Source organism: Callorhinus ursinus, unplaced genomic scaffold (genome assembly GCF_003265705.2).
Source record: "Callorhinus ursinus isolate GAN/ISIS: 27379988/994484 unplaced genomic scaffold, GSC_fseal_2.0 scaffold19, whole genome shotgun sequence".
NCBI classification, from domain to species: Eukaryota; Metazoa; Chordata; class Mammalia; order Carnivora; family Otariidae; genus Callorhinus; species Callorhinus ursinus.
In genome coordinates this window covers 24,485,150-24,504,574 of record NW_027397081.1, presented here as the reverse complement: position 1 = coordinate 24,504,574, position 19,425 = coordinate 24,485,150, and the positions used below count along the sequence as shown (strand labels likewise).

General features: G+C 50.9%; 2 protein-coding genes and 1 long non-coding RNA gene across 7 annotated transcripts in view; 1 reads left to right on the top strand and 2 right to left on the bottom strand.

The window, feature by feature from the left end:
* The window catches only part of FLI1 (Fli-1 proto-oncogene, ETS transcription factor), a 113,801-nt gene extending 103,674 nt beyond the window's left edge, over positions 1 to 10,127 (bottom strand). For 2 of the 3 annotated variants that reach the window (XM_025894029.2, XM_073903965.1), the window contains exon 1: positions 9,989 to 10,127. In XM_025894029.2, the coding sequence (XP_025749814.1) occupies positions 9,989 to 10,006 (18 nt within the window). In that variant the 5' untranslated portion in view covers positions 10,007 to 10,127. The remainder of the gene's footprint in view (positions 1 to 9,988) is intronic. The other variant, XM_025894031.2, reaches the window with a different exon arrangement.
* LOC112840607 (uncharacterized) lies at positions 8,764 to 18,191 on the top strand. Of its 3 annotated transcripts, XM_025894033.2 has the most exons (7): positions 8,764 to 9,569; positions 10,689 to 11,277; positions 11,511 to 11,669; positions 12,221 to 12,399; positions 16,396 to 16,445; positions 16,527 to 16,664; positions 17,803 to 18,191. In XM_025894033.2, the coding sequence occupies exons 2-7, from the start codon at positions 11,121 to 11,123 to the stop codon at positions 17,924 to 17,926; spliced, it is 807 nt and encodes a 268-aa protein (XP_025749818.2). In that variant the 5' UTR covers positions 8,764 to 9,569; positions 10,689 to 11,120; the 3' UTR covers positions 17,927 to 18,191. The 3 variants fall into 3 exon arrangements, with proteins under 3 accessions (XP_025749818.2, XP_025749820.1, XP_073760067.1); XM_073903966.1 differs by lacking the exon at positions 8,764 to 9,569 and having other exon boundaries at positions 10,375 to 11,277; XM_025894035.2 differs by lacking the exons at positions 16,396 to 16,445; positions 16,527 to 16,664; positions 17,803 to 18,191 and adding an exon at positions 15,503 to 16,078.
* Positions 16,662 to 19,091, bottom strand: LOC141374550 (uncharacterized). The gene is made up of 3 exons (XR_012381553.1): positions 18,779 to 19,091; positions 17,458 to 17,538; positions 16,662 to 16,935 (listed from the first exon to the last, which is right to left on the bottom strand). It is a non-coding gene; the product is annotated as an uncharacterized lncRNA (long non-coding RNA).
* Positions 19,092 to 19,425: the final 334 nt, after the last annotated feature.

The window sequence follows — 19,425 nt, the reverse complement described above, 5'->3', positions numbered from 1 at the left end:
TGCTCTTAAGTAAGAAGTAGGGAAAGACAGGCCTTAGCTAGGGCCATTGGGGTTCATGTAAAATAGTGGGTGATACAGTTTCAAACTGAATTGGGGCCTTTTTGGGGTTGACTGTGTTTTTGCCCATAGCATAGCACCACTTCCTGTTTTAAGAAGAAGAAAAAAAAGCCTTCCAGAAAACTCATTAAGAGGCTCAAAATTCTTCTTGGACATCAAATAGTCCTCAAAATATCGTTTTTTTAAGAGTTAAGTGTAAATGAATCAAAACCAGACGAATTCAATTTCCCTTCAATTAAACAGGATTTTTTAAAAGTCCAGGGGAAAGGCGCTTGGGGCCAAATGTGTTTTGGGTTTTAAACGAGACCAACTTTTGGAAAAGAGTGTAAGACCCCATAGCAGAATCAGGCCCTATTCTTAGTTTGCATTAATGCAAAGGGATTAGTGCAGCTCCAGTGTCACTTGGTAATAAAAACAACGAGCTCACAGAAAGTCACAAAGCACCTCCTAAGAGCCCCAGGCTTCAGCTGGCCTCAAAGATCACTCTAGAATTTAGCCCCAAGATTGTGGGGAAGAGCCACATGGGCCCAGATAGAATGTCTATGAAAGACTTAGTCATCCGTGCCCCCAAATAAGAAATGTCTTTAAAGACTGCCAGCGATCATAGTTTTATGAGCATGGAAGCTGAAAGGAAAATTTGAAATTATACCCTCATTGTATACACCAGAACACATTTAGGATGAGAAATTTTACATGAATTCTGAAGGACTGAAGTGACTTGCCTAAGACCCCATCGCTCATTTATGGCAGAGCTGGGGCTGGAATTCAGGTCTCTGGATCCTGGGGTGGACAATTTTTCTCTGTATTTATTACAAAGTGGGACCCAAAAGTGTCTGAGATCAGCACATTTGGGTTAGAATGTTGGTGCCCAGCCCATTTTTTACAAATCTGTTTCTAAAGTCCCTCTTAATTTTTTATGTCTGCTTTTTTAAATTTATAAAAGTAATATATACTAGTGATTAAAAAAAATCAAAGACTACCTAAGTTTATAGTGTGAAAAATAAAAGTCTATTTCTCTCTGCCCAGAGGCAACCACTGTTAATAGCCTCTTGTATATTCTTCTAGAAATTGTCAATGCATAACCATGCATATGTGTGCATTTTCAATTTTTTTTTTTACAAAAATGGGACCACACATTTTGTAACTTGCTTTTTTCCATGTGACACTATACCCCAGGGAATTTTCTAAATCAGCGTGTATAGACAATTGATTTTATTCCACAGAATAGTTGCATGCTATTTTCTTATAAGCATCATCCATAATGTATTTAACAAGTCCCCTGTTGATGGATGTTTAGATTCTTTCCACTTTTTGCCATTACGATGGTACAATAAACATCGTGCGCATACATCTTTCATATCTGACTGACCATGTCCGTAAGCTAAATTTTTAGAAATTGGACTTGTTATCGAATTTCTGCGAATATTTAAGATCTCAATCGATGTTTCCGATTGATGTGTCCTCCAGAATGACTGTACCAAGTTAGACTCCCACCCATAAGGTAAGGCAGTGACATTTCTGCTTACTCTAACATGAGGCATTATTAAGCTGTTTTAATCTTTGCCATACTGCACTCATAGGTGATAAATGTTGGAATTTCATGATTTTCATTTGAATATCATTAGGCACATGCTTGAAATTCTTTTCATATGTCTATTGGCCATTTGTATTCTTTATTCTAGCATTGCCTATCATAGCATTTTTGCCTACTGTTCTGCTGACTGTTCTACCTTTTTCTTATTAACTTGTAAGAAACCTAGTATCCTGGGACATTTGCTTCTTCCTCAGTTTCTCTTTTATCTTTGCACTTGATTTATGGTATTTTTCTCTGTGTTAAAATATATGTAGAGGACCTACAGCTGAGAAAGGGAGAATAAGAAGTCCTTTCCTTGGCCAAAGCCCTGGTTTTCCAAAAATGTCCTTACAGCAGACTAGTATTCACCAAAAGTGAAGGGGAGATGGAAATTATAAGCTGGATGTTATCCTTGGGAAAAATGTTCCTACATTTCTTTATAGTAAAAAGCCACAAATAAAGATTCACCCAAGGAGTATTGCTGCTTTTGGAATCTCCAATAGTCAGAGCTTAAAATCCAAAAGAAGAGAAAGCTTTATTCTCCAGAAGTTCGGAAGAAATACTATAGACATCTTGTTCTTATTCACGTACATGGAGTTCTCTTGAGAACTGTGCCTGTCTGTATCATTCAGTTTGGGGTTGAATGAATAAATGAATGAGTATGAATTAAGTGATGAATGCCTAAAGGCAAAATGACTCTTTAAGCATAAGAATTTAGATTTAACTGTATGCATTTACCCAGATGGTAACAGCGTTAACTTAAAAACAACTCGAAAGCTGAGTAATTTTATAATAACTGTTGTCACATTTCTGCTACATGAACAATAGTACAAAACTGTTCATTCTCAGACTCCTTCACACCTAAAATCAATGAATACCCATATAACCAGACCCAACAACTCTGCTACTGGATTGTTAGATTCTAGGAGATGGTGAAACCCACACGTGTCTAGAAACGCAGGGTTAGAGCTCCCATGGCACCTGTAATTCTGGCCTCCTGCATGTGTGCACTGCGATGTGACATAGGTCTTTCATTACCTTGGACACATAGCACTGTCTGACTAAATGGGCCCTGCTCTTGCAAAAACATTTCAGTTTTCCAGTCTACATTCTCTAGGAGGTAACTTGAAAAATGTACATACTCTGGGACTTTGATCATGAACTAAATGGCAAGTACCTTGTTTCCCAAAGATGGGAACTATCTTAAATATGTCGGCATTCTGGTTCATTTTTGTAGGTATAAGTGACTCGGAAGCTGCTGTAAAGTGGGACTGAGTGATCTGGAAATGCATCTGAACACTTAATCTCTGATCCTGTTTGGAATGGTGGTGATAACTGAGTTTCTGGTGTGCTTGGGTGAAATTTCAGCAAGAGGTGATTGGGCACACCTGAACTAGGAAAGTCTGTCAGGCCTGTTTGACTTTCTATCGAAATTTGATTTGAGTCTCAGGGAAACAACCTTTCCTTTTGTCTCTTCTCAATTACTATCTGCTGACTCATTCTCAAAAGGAACTAAAGTTGTACCCCAGGATACTGCCCAATTGAAATGATGGCTTGTGGTGTAATCTCTAGAACACAGAGAAAGAGGACACATTTAAATGAGTGAAGGGAAAAATCACATTTTTATGAGCTCTGGTGAAATAGAGTTTCTCCTCCTTCCCCTGACTCCATATTTAATAAACAGGTATCTTTAAAGACAGCTGAGAGCATAGTCTGGTTGCTTGAGCCTATCACTGGCAGTCGAATCCTGTCGACTATTCACTTCTTGTGGACTGTGACAGTGATGGAGTCACTCCTTTCTCAATTTCCTAAGGAGTTGGGTTCGGACAAGAAGGGTGCCATTCCTAAGAGATTTGTACAGCCGTGTTGGTCATCCTTTGTGATTCCTCCTATCTAGACCTCAATTCTTTGTCATGGTATTGAAGGTCCTCCAGAATCCAATTCCATCCAATCTTTCCACTCCTATTTTTTCCTTCATATGCATCCCTCCACCCACCACCTCACCAAAGTATTCTGATTTCTGAGAAAGCCCCTGAACCCTATCTTCTTGTTCAAGTCCTGCCCATCCTTCATAGCCAAGGTCCAGGTCACACCTATGCCAAGGGGCTGTGTGTATAGAAAAAGCAAGTATTCTGGAATCAGAAACCCCGGGCTCAAAACCCAACTCTGTCTTCGATCAGCTGTCATCTTAGATAACTTACCTAACCTCCCTGAACTTTAACTTCTCTCATCCAAAACGGAGGGAGAGACGAGATAGTATTATCTCCCACGGGGCTGTTGTGAGGATTAATGATGAGGGTTTATGCAAAAGTGCTTTGTAAATAGAAGGGACCATATAAATAACTATTGGTGTTAGGTCTTTCTATGTGTCTCCAGTTGAAATTGCTCTTTCCTTCCTTGTGGCTAGCGGAACACTTAGTGCATTCAGCGGTGCATACACCCGGCTTATCCTCCTGCTCTGTCTCCAGAACAGCAGTTCTTATACCACTAGCATTTATCTTGACCCTGAATTACAGTCATGCAAAAGACCTTACTGATTTGCAAGGTTGCTGACTTGTGTTAATATGGCTGGCATCCGTTTATGATGCCAAAGAGGCTAAGGTTGTAGATCCCCACAGAGCCAACCAGCTTCACACAGAATAGGGACTGTCTAATCCTGTCAGACTTCCACGATATTGGCACTCAGGGTGACAATATGGGGATAAACAAAACCCCACCCATTGCCTCTGGCAAACACCTCAGAGTACATAGGCTACCTCTGTTGGGTCTAGGAGGTCAGTAGAAGAATCAGTGACATCACTTAGTAGTACCATCCCACCGATGAACTGATTCATGAATGGGATGAGCACTATAGATATAAATCATTAAAGCAACAGAAAATGAAGCAGAGTATAGTCTTCTGCAAGGAAAATACACCTGCACAGATCTGAGGTTACTAGAAAAGCTGTTATTCTGGTTGATGATTTTGTGAGATTGTGAGTGTGTGTGTGTGTGTGTGTGTGTGTGTACGTAGTGACCAGTGTCCTTTAGCCTTCTCAATTTGTCACAAAACAACAAGCCAAAGATAGAAAGACTGTTTTAACTACAGGCCAAAAAAAAGAAAGTCATGTTATTTAAAACAAAACAAAACAAAAACATTATTCTAGACCTACATAATGTAGCTAATTGTCTAAAATGAATGAAAATAGTAGATTTGCAAATTCTCACCCTAGACAGTTGGTCCCTAATCTGAAAACCTGTCTATCAAGCTTCAGATAGAATAAGACTTCTTTCAGAGATGAATAGGATGGCCTGAGTATTGACTTACAATTTGAGGATATTTTTGAAGTTGGAGGTAAGATAAAGGCCACAGTCCATTAGAAATCCTGCCTGGTGATTCATCATCATAAAATTTTTCCCAATTTTTTTTTTTTTTTGCTGGGACAACTCAATACTAGCATTAGACTAATGTTACAATTCTAGAAAATAGACTTGGTTTAAATCAATCACTTTTTAAAACCAAATGCCAAGTTAACTGGTTAACTCCAAACAGAAGTTGACATTGAAATCTGAAATCTTATTTAATGCAGTTGTTATTTAAGACCTACTTACTACACAGTCTGAAAGATGGGTCTAGAAGTTATATTATAATACACTGAATGTATTTTGCTTAAATCGTCAAATATTCAATTATTAGAGGAACTGAAATAGGAATTCAGCCCACCTTCCCCCAGTCTGTAGAGAGACCTATTGGCTATTTAAGCAAAGTCCTGTATTTTTTTGTTGTCTCTTGGTAACAGAGACCTTGTTTGTCTATAGGAAAAGTAGGATTTATTTTGGAAAACAGCTATGTAAAAATCCTATCTGAGAATTTGGAATTTTTTTTAAGTATGGACATAATTCAGGATGGTAGGAATATATTTTTCATTAAACAACAGATATGTCTTTAGTTCAAAGTGCCAGATTCCTCATGGTTTTTCTTTTAAAGGCATCTCTCTCTGTCTTTCTCTCTCTCTCTCTGCCTCTCTCTCACACACACATAATCTCCAGGATTCTATAATTCATGGTATTGTAATGAAAACAAATGAAATCTTCACGGTATGGTGGAAAGAACACGAGCCCGAGGGTTAGGATCCCTGAATTCTCCTCTTGACTCTGTCAGTAGTTAGCTGTGTGATCTTAGGTCATTCATTAAATAACTGGGCCTCAGTTTCCCTACCCACAGAATGAGCATATTGAGCTCAATAATCTCAAAAGTTCTCAAGTTGCAAACCTATAAACTTGACTTTGAATGGAAGGAGAAGTGGAAGGAAGATTTTTGTGGGATTTATTCACCAAGGAAACAGGATTCACCATTTGGTTACTAACTGAGGGAAGCAATTCTATGTGGTCATGGGGACAGAGAAACTGACAAAGTGGTGTCTTTCCTGGAGTTCTCATGATGCCAGGCCATAGGAGGGTTAAAAGGTGGTGTCGGGGAGGGGGGAGGCAATTCACTCTTCAAAGTCAAGGCAGCATCCTTTTTTGAGGACAGATGTAGAGTCTTTGTTCCGTGTTCCTCACTCTGCTGGTTTCTACTCAGATACCATCCGGAAGTTTCCTGACTGGAAAGCACTGTCCAGTCTGCCATAACCTACCCTCCTGGCCTCGTCTGCCACACACACTCTCTGCCAGCTTACAGAACCCAGCGGGGACCTCCACCTACCTCCCGATTTTGTTCTCCCATCATTTAGGGGATTGTATAGTGCTGCTATTTCCCAAGGCAAAGGATGAAGACCGATAGTATCTCTGCTCCATTGTGAGTTTACCTGAAGCATCCTCCCTGGGCATCCTGGCTGATACAACCACATCACCTTTTATCCCATAACCTGCCTCCTTGTTCTTCAGGAGGTGTATCAGCCCTGGACACAGAATTATTTACTTAGGTGTCTGCCACCCCTACGAGAGTATACGTTCTAGCAGGGTTTTGATAACCTGCTTTATTCTCAACACAGAAAGCAGAGCCTTGGAACATAATAGGCACATAATCAATATTGGTTGAATTAATAAAACATGTATTATGGGACATCCAGACCTGTGATCTAATGTTCTGACCAGTTGATCCCCACAAGCCCCTATCCCCAAGGAGAAATTCAACGAATGTGCATTCCACTAAGGTACCAGACTTCATTTAATCCTCACTGTGATTTCTGTCAAGGGGGTACTTTGGCCCCATTTTACAGATGATAAAACGGACATTTAAGGAGCTGAAGGGGCTGAAGGGCCTTGCTATAGGGCACATGGCAACTGAGTAGCAGCTGAGAATGAACTCAGGCTTTCTGACTTCGAGTCCACTGTGCATGGCCCTATTTCATTCACCACGTCTGCATCTTCTCTGATTGTTTCCCCATCTTTAATGGTACCATGTGCATTGAATCAAGCTTTCATAGATGGAGTAACTAGATTCAATGGAAGACTGCCTAGAACTAAGATGCAGGTTTTGAAACCAGGTCATCTCTTGAGCAGCAACCAGGATCACGTGATTTTCAACACTGATAATATCAACTGTGGGGAGCAGGGGTGGGGTAGGTGTTGTTTAATATCGCAGGTTAACTTGTCTGTGGCCAAAGAAGAGTGGAACGGCTCCTGAAAATTTTGGTATTCCCAACGTGATGCTCAGAGCCTTCCCAGGAGACATTCTTGGAAAGGAGGAGAGAACATGACACAGAAGGACTTATAACAAGGGCAGCAAGATTAAGATTTTGAAATCAAAACGAGTTGTGCAAATTATGCACAGAATAAAAAGCTTCTGCAAAGCAATCCAGACTTCCCTGGCACCCTGGACCAAATACCTCCGCAGTGTGGAGACCCACGTATTTTGAAATATAGACATGCCTTATATTCAAGGAAGAAACATGCAGGTGCATAAAAATCACATTCCAGAATTACTCAAATATGATTTGTCAAGGTCACTCAAGCTGGGAACACACATTCTAGATTTCTTTCTACAGACCTCAATCTGTATAGAACTGGATTTCGTGGACATGCAGGTATAGGTCCTTAGAAGTTCAGATAAGCACGATATTTTAGGAACAGAAGATTGGAAAGATATGCTGTAGAGGTAATTTAGTCCCACTGTCTCACTTGTACAAAGATTTTGAAGTTCAAACAGGTTCAGTGGACTGTGCATTCTCACATGGAGGCGAGAAATCCACTGGCCTCCCTTTGTCCACTGTCCTTTCCAAACAGTGTTTGAACCCTTGCAGGAATAGGGTCTAGGAACCTCAAGATCCAAAGGTCACACAGGAACAGGAAATTGTGTGGCTTTCACACAACTTAAATACCGAAGTATACACTAACAACTCAATCCTTCAGCATTTTGGGGACTGCAGTCCCTTCTCAGGACTTGAGAAGCCACTGCTCTGTGGGTGGGTCTGCAGAACCAGATCACCTGGATGAGAGACGAAGGTGCTCCCGAGGAGGGTTTGGGGGGACTCAGAGGCTCCCACCACCCACCTGAAAAAGAAGACCTTCACTTCCATCCTTAGCGTGAAGGATGGGGGGCCTCGCCTAAGCCTGTTCTCACTGCCTGCCATGCCAATCCTTGTGTGTGTCTCTAAAGAGGTTAGCACATCCTGGGTACACAGACCACAGCTTCCTCCATTTGCTCAGGGCCTTAGAGGTCTGAGCATCATGGAGCTATTGCTTCACTTCTCCTTAGGGTGTCCACATCAAGACCCTGGAGCCATCTTCCCACCCTTCCGGATCAGAGGGACTGCCTCTGGGTAAGTGGTAAGTGTCCTAATGAGGGGGAGTTTTCTAGAGTGGAGCATCCTTTTTACCAAACCAGGGATACACAAACACTTGCAGGCACACACCAGCGTGAGGAGAAACAGGCATAAATGACTGGTGGCCATCTCCACCTTCGTCATAGGAACACTCCTCACCCCCCACACACTTTAACTGGATGAACCCAGACTCGCACTGGCTCCCCTTAACTCAGTACAATCAGTTATCTCATCTCCAGATTTTCAAGTTCCTTCTGTTGGTGCCTTTTACCTCAGTCAGCATGTTTCAAACTTTCAGAAAAAAAAACCTTAGAAAATAAAAACCACTACTCCACCCAAATGATAAAAATCTCTAAATTCTCCAAGCACAACATCTTCCTCTCCTCTTAACTCAGCCCTGAGCGAGGAGTTGATTCCTTTGGGTTCTGGGGAATGGCGGGTTCTGCCACTCCCCACCTCACCAGCCTAATAGTTTTTCCAGACTGACTCCGGCTTGGTGTTGCGGGATAGCCTGGAAGCCGACTCCAGGTCCCATTCATTCCTCTCGGTCCTCTAAGGTCAGTCACTTTAGGGGGTGTCCCTCCTCTCGGCTCCGGGCCCCACTTCCCGCTTCCAGAAGGAGAAGGCAATCAACACTCCTGAAGTCTAACACGAAACCCAGACCCTCATCCATCCCTCTGGGCTGCATTTTGCAACTTAGAGCCAGGCGTGAGGTGTGGGGTGAGGGGTGGATTTGGCAGGGCCGTCGGCTCAGAGCCGGCCACCGCAGGAGAAGCGGCTCTGCAGGGCGCGGGACCCTCTTGGGGAGGACCGTGGAGCCCTTGCGCTGGAGCCGGCGCACGCCTGGGCGCGGAGAGCCGGGGCTGGGCGCGGGGCAGCGGCGCCGACCGAGGCTGCAGAGAGATCCCCTGGCCGCGGAGCGCAGAGGCCCGCCCGTCAGTCCCGGGGAGCCGGCCGCTCTGGAGCGCCGAGAGCTCAGCAACACAAGCACCAAGAGGAAGGGAAACCAGCCCGCGCTGACATGTAAACAGGGACCTCCATCCGAGGAGCCAGCTCAGACCGACCCCCAAGCACACTCACTTGCACCCCGAGCCGCCTGCAACCCATCCATTTGCCCGCCCCAGGGCCCTCCAGGCCGGGGGACCCAAGCGGGTGGCGGCTGCCGCTCCCGCCCCCGTCGCCTTCGGCCTCGGGTAAGAGGAAGCCGGCCGCCAGGCGAGCGCCCAGCGCCGGGGCCGAGGCGCCCAGCTTGCCGGGTGGGAGTGGTGGATCCGGAGGTGTCCGGCCCCAGGCTTGGATCCGTGCCTGATGTCCCTAGGTTTCCCGCGGACCCCCGCCCGCAGCCCGGCCCGCAGCGCGTAGGTGGGGGGCCGGACGCGGCTTTGCGACAAGGGGTGCGGGGGAGATCGCTGTCTGTGGTAAGCCCGGAGGGTCGCCCCCGCGAATGAGAGTCGCCACCCGAGCGCGGGAGGAGACGGCGCGAAGCCGGGGCACGGAAGGAAGGGAGACTGGCCACGTCTTCCGGGACCCCGGCGCTCCGCGCCAAGCCTGCCCGCTGCCTCGCCGACCCGGCCGGCCCCGCCGCTCCCGCGCCCACTGCCCCATCGCTTACCTTAATAGTCCCGTCCATTTGGCCAAGTCTGCAGCCGAGCCCCCCAATATTCCACACATTGACCCGGTTACAGCCTGACCTCGCAGCCCCTTCGGATTAGCCCGGCGCGGCCTCCCTGGCGCCCTGGGCCCTCCCTGCGTGCCCCCCACGAGCGCCCTGCCCTCGCTCCCCTGTGCACGTTTGTTGTTGTAGCGGAGCGAAAAAGAGACAGTTAACCGGATGAAACTTTTTTTCAGCTAATTTTGGGAAGTGACTTCACTTTGCGAATCGGGGAGGAAGTCCTATCTCTCTCTCTCTCTCTCTCTCTCTCTCTCTCTCTCTCTCTCTGTCTGTCTCGCGCTCTCCTCTCCTCTCCCCTCTGCTCTCCCTCGTCTTCCCTTCCCCCACACCCCCTCTTCCTCCCCTCTGCTGGTCCTGCTTTTCGCATCACACACGCTATATAAATATACCCGGAGATGCCCAGATACATTCATGCGCTGCGCACACAGGATACTTGCTCCTGGGAGATAAGAGCGAGCTGGGAACAATGCCGGGGTCCACGCCCGGCGCCCGCGCCCTGATTCCCGCAGTCTGCACCCCCACCCCCAACACCTTCCCCAAAAGTCCAAAACCAAATGTCTTTCTGGCCTCCTTCCTTTTCCCGGGGCCCTTGGCCGAAGGTGGCCCTCCTGACTCATTCACTTTCCGTTTCTTCCCACAGATACGTTCATTAATGCTTTTTCCAGCCCGAGTCAAACTTATTGGGGGTTGGGGGGGAGAGTTTACTCGGGCTGGGGATAATCTGGAGCCTACTGCCCAGGAAGATCCGGACGCAGACCGACGCAAACCAACCATTAAAAAAATGCATCCAGTGGGAATTTTTCCACTCGGGCCCTGGGCTGCCGAGTGGCGGCAGACTGGGAGCTGTTCACCGGTCGACGCGGACTCGGGGCGGTTTCGGAAGGATCCCACCGTCGGGGGCGCGGACTAGGCTCCCAGCGCATTGTTAGCAGAAGGGCGCCCCCGGACAGCGCGTCTCGGCCCTTTGCTCCTGGAGAGCTCCCGGCGCCCTCCCGGGGCCGGGACCGGCGGCACCCTAGGCCACCTATCCGCGCCTTCTAGGGTCAAACCCCTCGCGCTTTACCTGGACCGGATGGCCCAAGTCCCGGCGCTCGGCCAGAGCCGCCTATGCAGTGCTACTCCGAGCGCAGAGAAACCTACACTACCGCAGGACGTTCCCTCCACGCTGGTCCACAGGTCTCCAGAGCGCAGCACGCAAGATCGCCGCACAGACTCAGACTTCCCCTCGGGTGAGCCCCCGGGGTCAGTGCTCGGGACCACCATCCCCACCCGGCCAGGAGGCCAGCCGGCCCTCGGCCCGCCTTGTCGGTCCCCGCCATCCGGAGACCTCCTGCCGTTCCCCCGCAGTGCCGCCGAAAGCTCCAGTTGGGGCAGCCTTAGGACTCCAGGCGCAGCGAGGGGACCCCCACCCCACCCCCGGGCGCTCTCGGCCTGACTCCCTTCTCCCCAACCTCCAAAACAGGTTACCTTTTCCACGCTCTCCAGACCACGCTTTGGACTTTTTCACTTTTATTTAAGAGTCCACCCGGGGAAGGAGGGAAAAAAAATCCAGAGGAGATCCGAGTCAATTGGAAAGAAAAAAAAAAAAAAATTCAAAAGGGTGTCCACAGCGGCGAAAAAGGTGACTTATCAATTCTTTATTTCTTCTGGAGCAATTGAGCCAGAAAGCTAGCTCGCCTCCCTCCCTCCCTCCTCCCACCCCCCTCTCGAAATTAGTCTCATTAATTCAGCTCCAATTTTGGGTTCGAATACAGACGCGGGTCTGAACGTGACCAGACCTGGAGTGGCGGGTGCAGCCTGCCAGCAATTGAGACTCGGTGTGCTTATGGGGGAGTGCGGTGGGGGTGGGGTGGGGGTGGGATGGGGGACGGGCCGACCCCCCCCCCACCTCCTGTCTGCTTCTCAATCCAGGGGTCTGCTCCGGGGCTCCCCTGGGACCGCCACATCTGGTTACCGCTAGCGGGGTCAGTCCCCCCCCCCCTTTGCCTGGGGCCACCAGTTCTGGAGTTCAATTAAAAGAAATCAGGCTTAACCCTTTCCTCCCCTCCGCCGGCCGCCTGCCCTCTCCCTCTTCCCTTCAGCTTTTCCACATGCTTTCCAGAGAGGAAAGAGGTTAAAGGGAAAGGAAGAATGAATTACATCCTTTCAAACCCCAAATTGTTTCCTTTTCAGCCCAGACTCTGCCGACCTTCAAACGACAACAGGGCTTTCAGGAGGGTGCGGGGAGACCGCTTCCCACCCAGACCTGGCCAGAAACCCGGCACCCCAGCCACACTGCCCCTCTTTCAGGCAGAAGGGATTTCAACTCCACCACCGGGAGGCCCCCTTCCTGGTCCTGGGCAAACACTGAGGTTGTTAATGGCCACCCCACACCAGCCAGATGCTCCCCCTTCCTTCCACACTCCTCCTAGTGCTGGAGAAGGCACCTCCATGGCAGAAATATTGGCTAGGTTTCTCTTCCCAACTCCTATGAGGCCGGGCCAAGAGCATATTATTATCTTCGCTGCACTGATCAGGACATTCACCCCCACACCTCTAGTACCCCCAACTCCTTTCAGCAGGAGCTTCCTCTCCCATGGAGAGTTGCTCAATGGGAAACTACATTAAAATGAGGACTTGCCCTCCTGTTTTAGCTGTGGAACTCAATAGCACTTTCTGTGTCTCCTGGGAAAACCAAAGCTACGGCAATTTCATAATTTTGAAGATGGGGGGAGAGGGTGACACTGGCATAACTGTCACCCCTTTGTGACTCATTGACTAGCACTGACGCCATGCCTTTTGCTATTTACCAGCCCCTCCGTGAGGAGCTCCTGTCATTCACGAGGTCCTCCACCTAGAAAGAAACTCCCCCAACTGGGAACAACAGCTCTCTGAGGGATTTGAAGCTCCCTTCACCCCATATTGACATGCTGGTGGGCAAGTTTGCCCCACTTATGTAACTCTGGGTTTGAAGCTCAACTCCTGCTGCTGCTTCTATTTTAAATCCCGAAGGGGGAAAAAGCCCTAACCAAACACAACAGTAAACAAGTCTGCCCTGTTTCATGTGGTTACCACCAGACATCTGGAAAGATGGTTTGATCCTGGCAGCTCACATTGTTTTCACGAGCAGCCAAAGAGAATATTTTGAATGTTTGCATTGAGACAAATTGATAGAGAGCCTGTGGTAAGGCCTGCTACAAATGAAAACTGTCTTTGAGTTGGGGAGGTGCAATCCCTCCTTCTCCCCACTCTCCCTCCCCTTTCTCTCTCCCTCTCCCTTCTCCTAGCTTAGCTGGGGAATGGTTACCCCAGCCCACACACTTGCACACACCCTCTTTCCTGGCTCACCAGACTGTCCTGCCTGCCTTTCCCAGACTGGGCAGGGCTGGTGCCCAGGAGCTGGTGCCTGCGACCATCAGCGCCCATTCCACCAGCCCCAACTGGCTTTCAAGTTGGGGAGCTCTTGCAGCCAAGGAAGCCCGGCCAGCTTTTAAAACAAAGGCTACCAATTGGGGGACCCACAAAACAACTCATGACACATTTCTAAGCCTCGGGTCACATACAGAAAGCATGCACACGGAGGGCGAATATTTAGGAAACATTTGGATTTCAAGCATTTTCGCTGGAACTTTGGTCGGACGACTTGCCTCGCACCGTCCGCACTTGACAGTATTTTCAAAGATGCGGAAGTCCTGCTTCCCCCCGGGAGGGGTGCGGCAGGGTGAAACGTGTCTTGGCTCGCTCAAAGTCAGCCCTTTTGACCCGGTCAAGACTTTCCAGACGCGACTTCCTGGGCTTCTTTGGTCCCAGCCCAGGTTGGGGGTGGGAGGACGCGACAATCGGAGATGGGTCCCCGGGGTGCCTTCGGCCCCGGGGACTGCTCCGTCACTTGAAACCCAGAAAGATGCCAGGCCTGGCCGAGCGTCTCGGGCGGATCCTTTCCCCTCCGTCCTCCCTCCTCTCCCGCCCCTCGGGTCCAGCGCGGCCTCGGCTGGTATTCGAGCTGGCAACGGGGGGATGGGGGGTAGGGGGAGAGGCGGGAGCGCGGGGGAGGGACGGGCGAGCGAGCGCCAAAACTCCAGACTGCACAACTGCAGCTTCAAGTGTCTGGCCCCTCGCTCGAGGCCATAATTAATTTGAGATTTATTTTTATTGGAGAACTCGAGTCTCGTCTGACCTTAGCCAAACAAGGCAGCTCGAGCCGCCCCTGGATGCGCTTGAATGCCGGGGAATATTTCTGCAGGAAGGCTCTGCAGGCGCGCCTGCTTTGAATTTGTTTCTCAGACTTCATCTACTCAGAGATTGAAGGAAGATTTAGAGCCTCTGCTCGCCCTGCCCGCTCCCCACGCTCGTTCTTGCCTTAGCGCCAAGCGGGTTCAAAACGCTACGTGGGAGGCCGCGGCGGCGGGAGGGCCGGGGGTCGGCTGGTCCGGCTGGGGGAGGGTCTCTGCTCCCCGAGCCCCAGGCGCTTCGGGCCGGGTCCCCAGACCACGCGGCGTCGACGAGGAAATCCCGAGGGAGTCCGAGAGCGTAGAGAGCGCAGGCTGACAAGAGGTGGAGACCAGCCAGGTGCCGGGACTCTCACCCAGCGGTGGCGCCTAGACGGGGGCCTGGGGCAGGGACGGGAGCATTTCAGCCTCCCCGATCTCCGTCAGCCCCAAACGGCATTTATTCTAAGTACAGACCTGTGTCCTTGAAACGCCGCTGCAGGACCTGCCGGCCAGATGCTGCCCCTGAGCCGTGTCGCTGTGAACATTCTGGGGCTATAAGCCTCCTTTGGTCTGGTTTGCGGGGGGGGGGGGGGGGGGGGATGTCTCCTCCAGAATGCAGCAGGGGCTGAACCTGCAGGCTAGGAGGTGAGGGAGCAGGAGCAAGGAGTCTGGAAGACTCGCAAAGAGGGAAAGTGGAGGACCCAGCCAGTCTCCGTGGGGTGGACGAGGGGCTTTCCGTGTTGTGCTCCCCGCGCTGGGATTGACAAGGGATTTGCACAGTGCGGGGGCAGGATGACTCCCCATATCTGCAAGTGGAACATCCAAGTCGGGACCTAGGGTTTGAATTCCCGCTCTGCATGGACCAGCTCTGTGGCCTCGAACAAGTTCCTTAACCTCTCTGTGCCTCAATCTGTACATTGGTGTTGTAGTAGGACCTAACCCACGATGGGCTGTCGTAAGCCTGAAATGAGTGTCTGGAACTTGCCTCACAGCACAATTTTGCCCTTATCATTTGTATTTTGGCCCCACCCCTTACAAGCTGTGTTACCTCAACCTCTCAATACCTCAGTTTCTCATCTGCAAAATAGCTTACCTCCTAGGGTTGTTATTAATATTAAATAAGTTAGTACAAATACAATGTTTAGAACAGGGCCTGGCAAAGGTAAGGGCTACCTTAATGTTACCACCATTATTCACCTACTGCAATGTCATTGTCCTAAAGAGTCACCCCGTTCCCTCTGTCCCTTTCCCTTGCTCTTTCCAGCCTCAGACCCGCCCTCGGCGCTCCCCTGCGGAAACTCCCAGAGCACTCTGTGGGTTCTCAGAACCCGGATCGCTGCCGGGTGGAGTGGGCACCCTTGGCTGCTGCGGCCCGGCTGGGCTCCAGGCTCCGGGCCTGGGCGCCTGGGCCCGCGCTGTGTTTGTCAACAACCTCGGAGGTTCCTGACGCAGAATGGCAGGGGCTTGGCAGCGGGGAACTGTTTGTGCCCCTCTGGCAAATGGTCGATGTAGGGAGCCGGAGGAACAGACCCAAGATTGTCCCTGCTACGCAGACCTTTCGCCGCCATCAATGCACCCCTTTGTGCAACAATACAAACTTTGTGGCTGCTGAAAAATCCATTTTTTTCCCCCTTGAAAAGAGCTCCTGCGGCGAGCGGCTCCTTTGGCTGCCCGCGGCTCCTAGACTGCCGCCTCTCTCTCCCTGCTCCCCACTCCGGACCGCTCTGCTCTCCTGGGCCGGTTTGCTTTCTCTCTGACTCTCGGCCTGGGTCAGTCTCCTGGGCTCCCATTTGCCCCTCTGGGGTTCGTCATCCCGAGGTTTTGGGTCCGCGGGTGTGTGCAGACCAGGGTTGGGGGTGGGGGTGGGGAGGGTTGGGGGTGGGAGAGAGACTGCCGCTCCCCACCCCGGGGCCACTTGCAGCCTTTGGGGCAGAGCTGGAATGGAAGTGAGAGCTCCCTTAGCTCGGGGTACTGGGAGTGGCGGGGTGGGCGGGGTCACAGCCTGCCTAACCTCTCCGGACAAACGGACGCCGCGAACCCCAGTGCGCTTTAGTCTCCCGGTGTACGCTCCGCCACTTCCTGGGAGCCTTCCGTCCAGCCATCTATTGATTGATTGTCGATACACTGATTCACTTATTTTTCGTTGATTCATTACAGATTAAACATCTCTTACCCGCACCAAGGCTCCAGGACCTGGCCTCCCCAAAGTGACTATAAAACTCTTTTAGACCTCGGGAGGGGGTGGGGATGGGGGGGTTGCTACCCTGTCTCAACAAATTTCCCTTTAGAGAAATGGGACGAGGGCCGAACGCAAAAGTGGCGCTTCCTGAGAGTCGCACCCCATCGCGGTGGCCACGTGCCGGCAGACGGTCCCACACTTCGGTGGCATTCGCGGACGCAGGAGGGAGCTCGGCGCGGGCACGCAGGTGGGGGTGGGGGGGGCTCCTCGGGGGCGGAGTTTCAGGGAGCAGGGGGCGGGGCCGGGACCTGACGGATGGGTTTGCAGAAGCGCGGTGGGCCCCTCCTCCTCGGAACTAGGGAAGGCTCCGACAGTCCCGGCTCCCGGCTGCTACCCGGAAGGAGGGAGGTCGCGCCGAGTCCCTACCCCGGGCACCCTCGGCCCCGCCCCGCCGGCGGATTTTCATTTAAACGTGTAACCCAGATGTTCCGGCCTCGGTTTGTTTACATTCTTGGGAACTGTTGTGAGTGGGAAAAAAAAAAAGTTCTATATGTTGTCAAATACAGCAATCTGCGCTTTGGAGGGGCGGGTGGGGCCGGGGAAGGTGGGCTTGAGGACCGACGGGGTGTCGAACCGGTGGGAGAAGTGCGTCGCATTCACACACTCGCGCACACACGCCCACAGGCTCACATGCACACTCCCAAGTACACGCAGGCCCTTAACTTGAAACCTGCTGAGAGCCCGTGGCTCGAGCGCAAGACCCACTGGGATCGGACACTGGCTCTCGGTTCCCTGCCCAGCCTTCACCAGGCTCACCCACTTCCAGTCTTCCAAACAGTACCGGCCCGAGAGCGTGCCTCCTCAACCAAGGGTTCCCGAGGGTCTGTGCCACCCTCATCTGGTTGGGAGCTCCCCGGGCTCCAGATCCACCCGCTGACCCGGGAAAGGGGATGGAGGGACCACAGGCCTGGGTGGCAGAGCGGCGGCGTGGGGTGGGGGTGGGGGGGCATTACCTGTTTAAAGACGCTGTCATGTCTTACCTTGACGTAAGACGATGTGTCTGGGACTGTCTGAAACATCCTCGGTTGGCGAGGAAGGGTCGGGAAGGCCCAAGAACCAATCTGGGTGGGAGAAACCTCAGTCACCGACAGTACCACACGGGTGAGACGGTGGGGGGGGGGAGTCGGGGTGGGGGTAGGTGATGAAGGAGGAACGCAAAGGGAGAGGACGCGAGAGTTGGGAGGCTCGAATCCACCTGGGCCAGCAAGGGAGGATCTGAAAGGTTGGGTACTGGGCATCTGCCCTGCGCCTCTGCCTCCAGACCTCGGGCTATGAGATGGTGAAGGGTGAGAGACAGCTGACGCCACTGGGTCCCTTTCCCACAGCCCCTTAACCCTCCCCTACCCACAATCGGAGACACCCATTTCCCCCGGGCCTGGGTGGCTTCACACCTGCCGACACCCGGGCCGGGGCCGTCGGAGCCAGAAGAGAGAACGCTGCCGGGGATAGAGGTAGGTCTCCCCACGGATGCAGCCCAAGACCCCAAGGAACAGATATTTACGGAGCTGCCAAGCTCCATCCCTCAGGGCACAGATTTTCTGCCTGGTTCCCCTAGGATCCTACGGCTCCTCCAGTGTCCAGCTGCCCCCCTCTTCCCTGTTACTGGCTTGGGGAGGAAGACTTGGGCAGAAGCTTCTGGAGGGTTAGGGAGGCCCTTTCCCTGAGCCCCTGCTTCTTAAAGAAAACAGTTTTACGGCAGAGACAATGAATGACGCAGCCTTATTTCTAGTGGCAGAGGAGATGGTGTCTGAGTCTGAAAATTTGGACTGGCGGGTGCAAAAACCACCCTAGGATGCCAGGTGCCTCTGCGTGAGTCTCTCCCTGCCTTGCCAAGTCTAGCGGCTGTCTCTCCCCTCTCCCCTTCCTTCTCTTAAGCCATCTTTAACGTGGCAATGTGCAGCTTCTCCGGCAGCCAATGTGTTTCTGATAAAGCACTTTTTCTCTCCACTAACAAATTCCAGCTTTTTGGCTCCTGAAGCCACAACACACATACACGAGTTCAGGGACCAGGTATGTTCCTTTGGGCTCCTAGATTCCCATTCCCTGCCTCTTTCCCGGGGTCCTTGCTGAGAGTGTCCCCCATTTTCTTTGAAAGTTGGAGTGAATTTTGCAAGGGAAGTGAGAGGGGAGGGGGGTAAAGAGGAGAGAAAAGAAAGCTCCCCGGATAGAATGAGAGAAAGAAAAAGTCCTAGAAAGCCTCCCATTTCTCAGCTGCAACTGGAGCACACAGCTGTGGGCGAGAGAGGCACCACTCCCCGCCCCCTGCATTCCCTCAGGGATCCCGCACAGGCGAACACTCACCTTAGACACGCTTTCCTGTTCAGCCAGCAGGAGCGGAACTCCAGCAACTCCAGGATGTTCGAGGTCCGAGTGCCAGTTCTCTGCGCCAAGAGTCCCCCGATCCTCGGTGCCCAATTAAACCTGCTGGCTGCCGGGGATCAAAATGTGCCTTTCTCTGCAGCGTATCCACCCAGCCAGCCTCAGTCCCTGCTTGAGCTGGGGGGTGGGGGGGTATAGAAAGGACTCCTTGGTCTGTGTGCCCTGCAGCCCTGCAGCTTTCCTCCCTGTCGCCTCTCTTCGTCCCACTCCCTCTTCCTCTCTCTTTTCCCGTCTTTTAATTTGATTTCCGTTTTCTTATCAATATTTCAGCTGCTGTCTGATGAATTGTTCTAATAGACAGCCACCCATCTGACCCTCGCTGCTTTTCCAGAAACCTCACGGTGGTGCTAGGAAATGTCAAGGAACACTGGGAACCACATACATATCACAAATGTAAAGCCAAGAGGAGACATTGAGACCCAGACCTGCTTTTATGTGATTAGTTTTAAATGGTTGCTGTGCAAATAATTATTTCTCGGACTTAATATGATGGAAGTCCTCTAGGCTCTTTCAAGCCCTTAAGTTCGGCTTACTTACAGGTGACTCTTCCCTTTATTTGGACCTCTCCT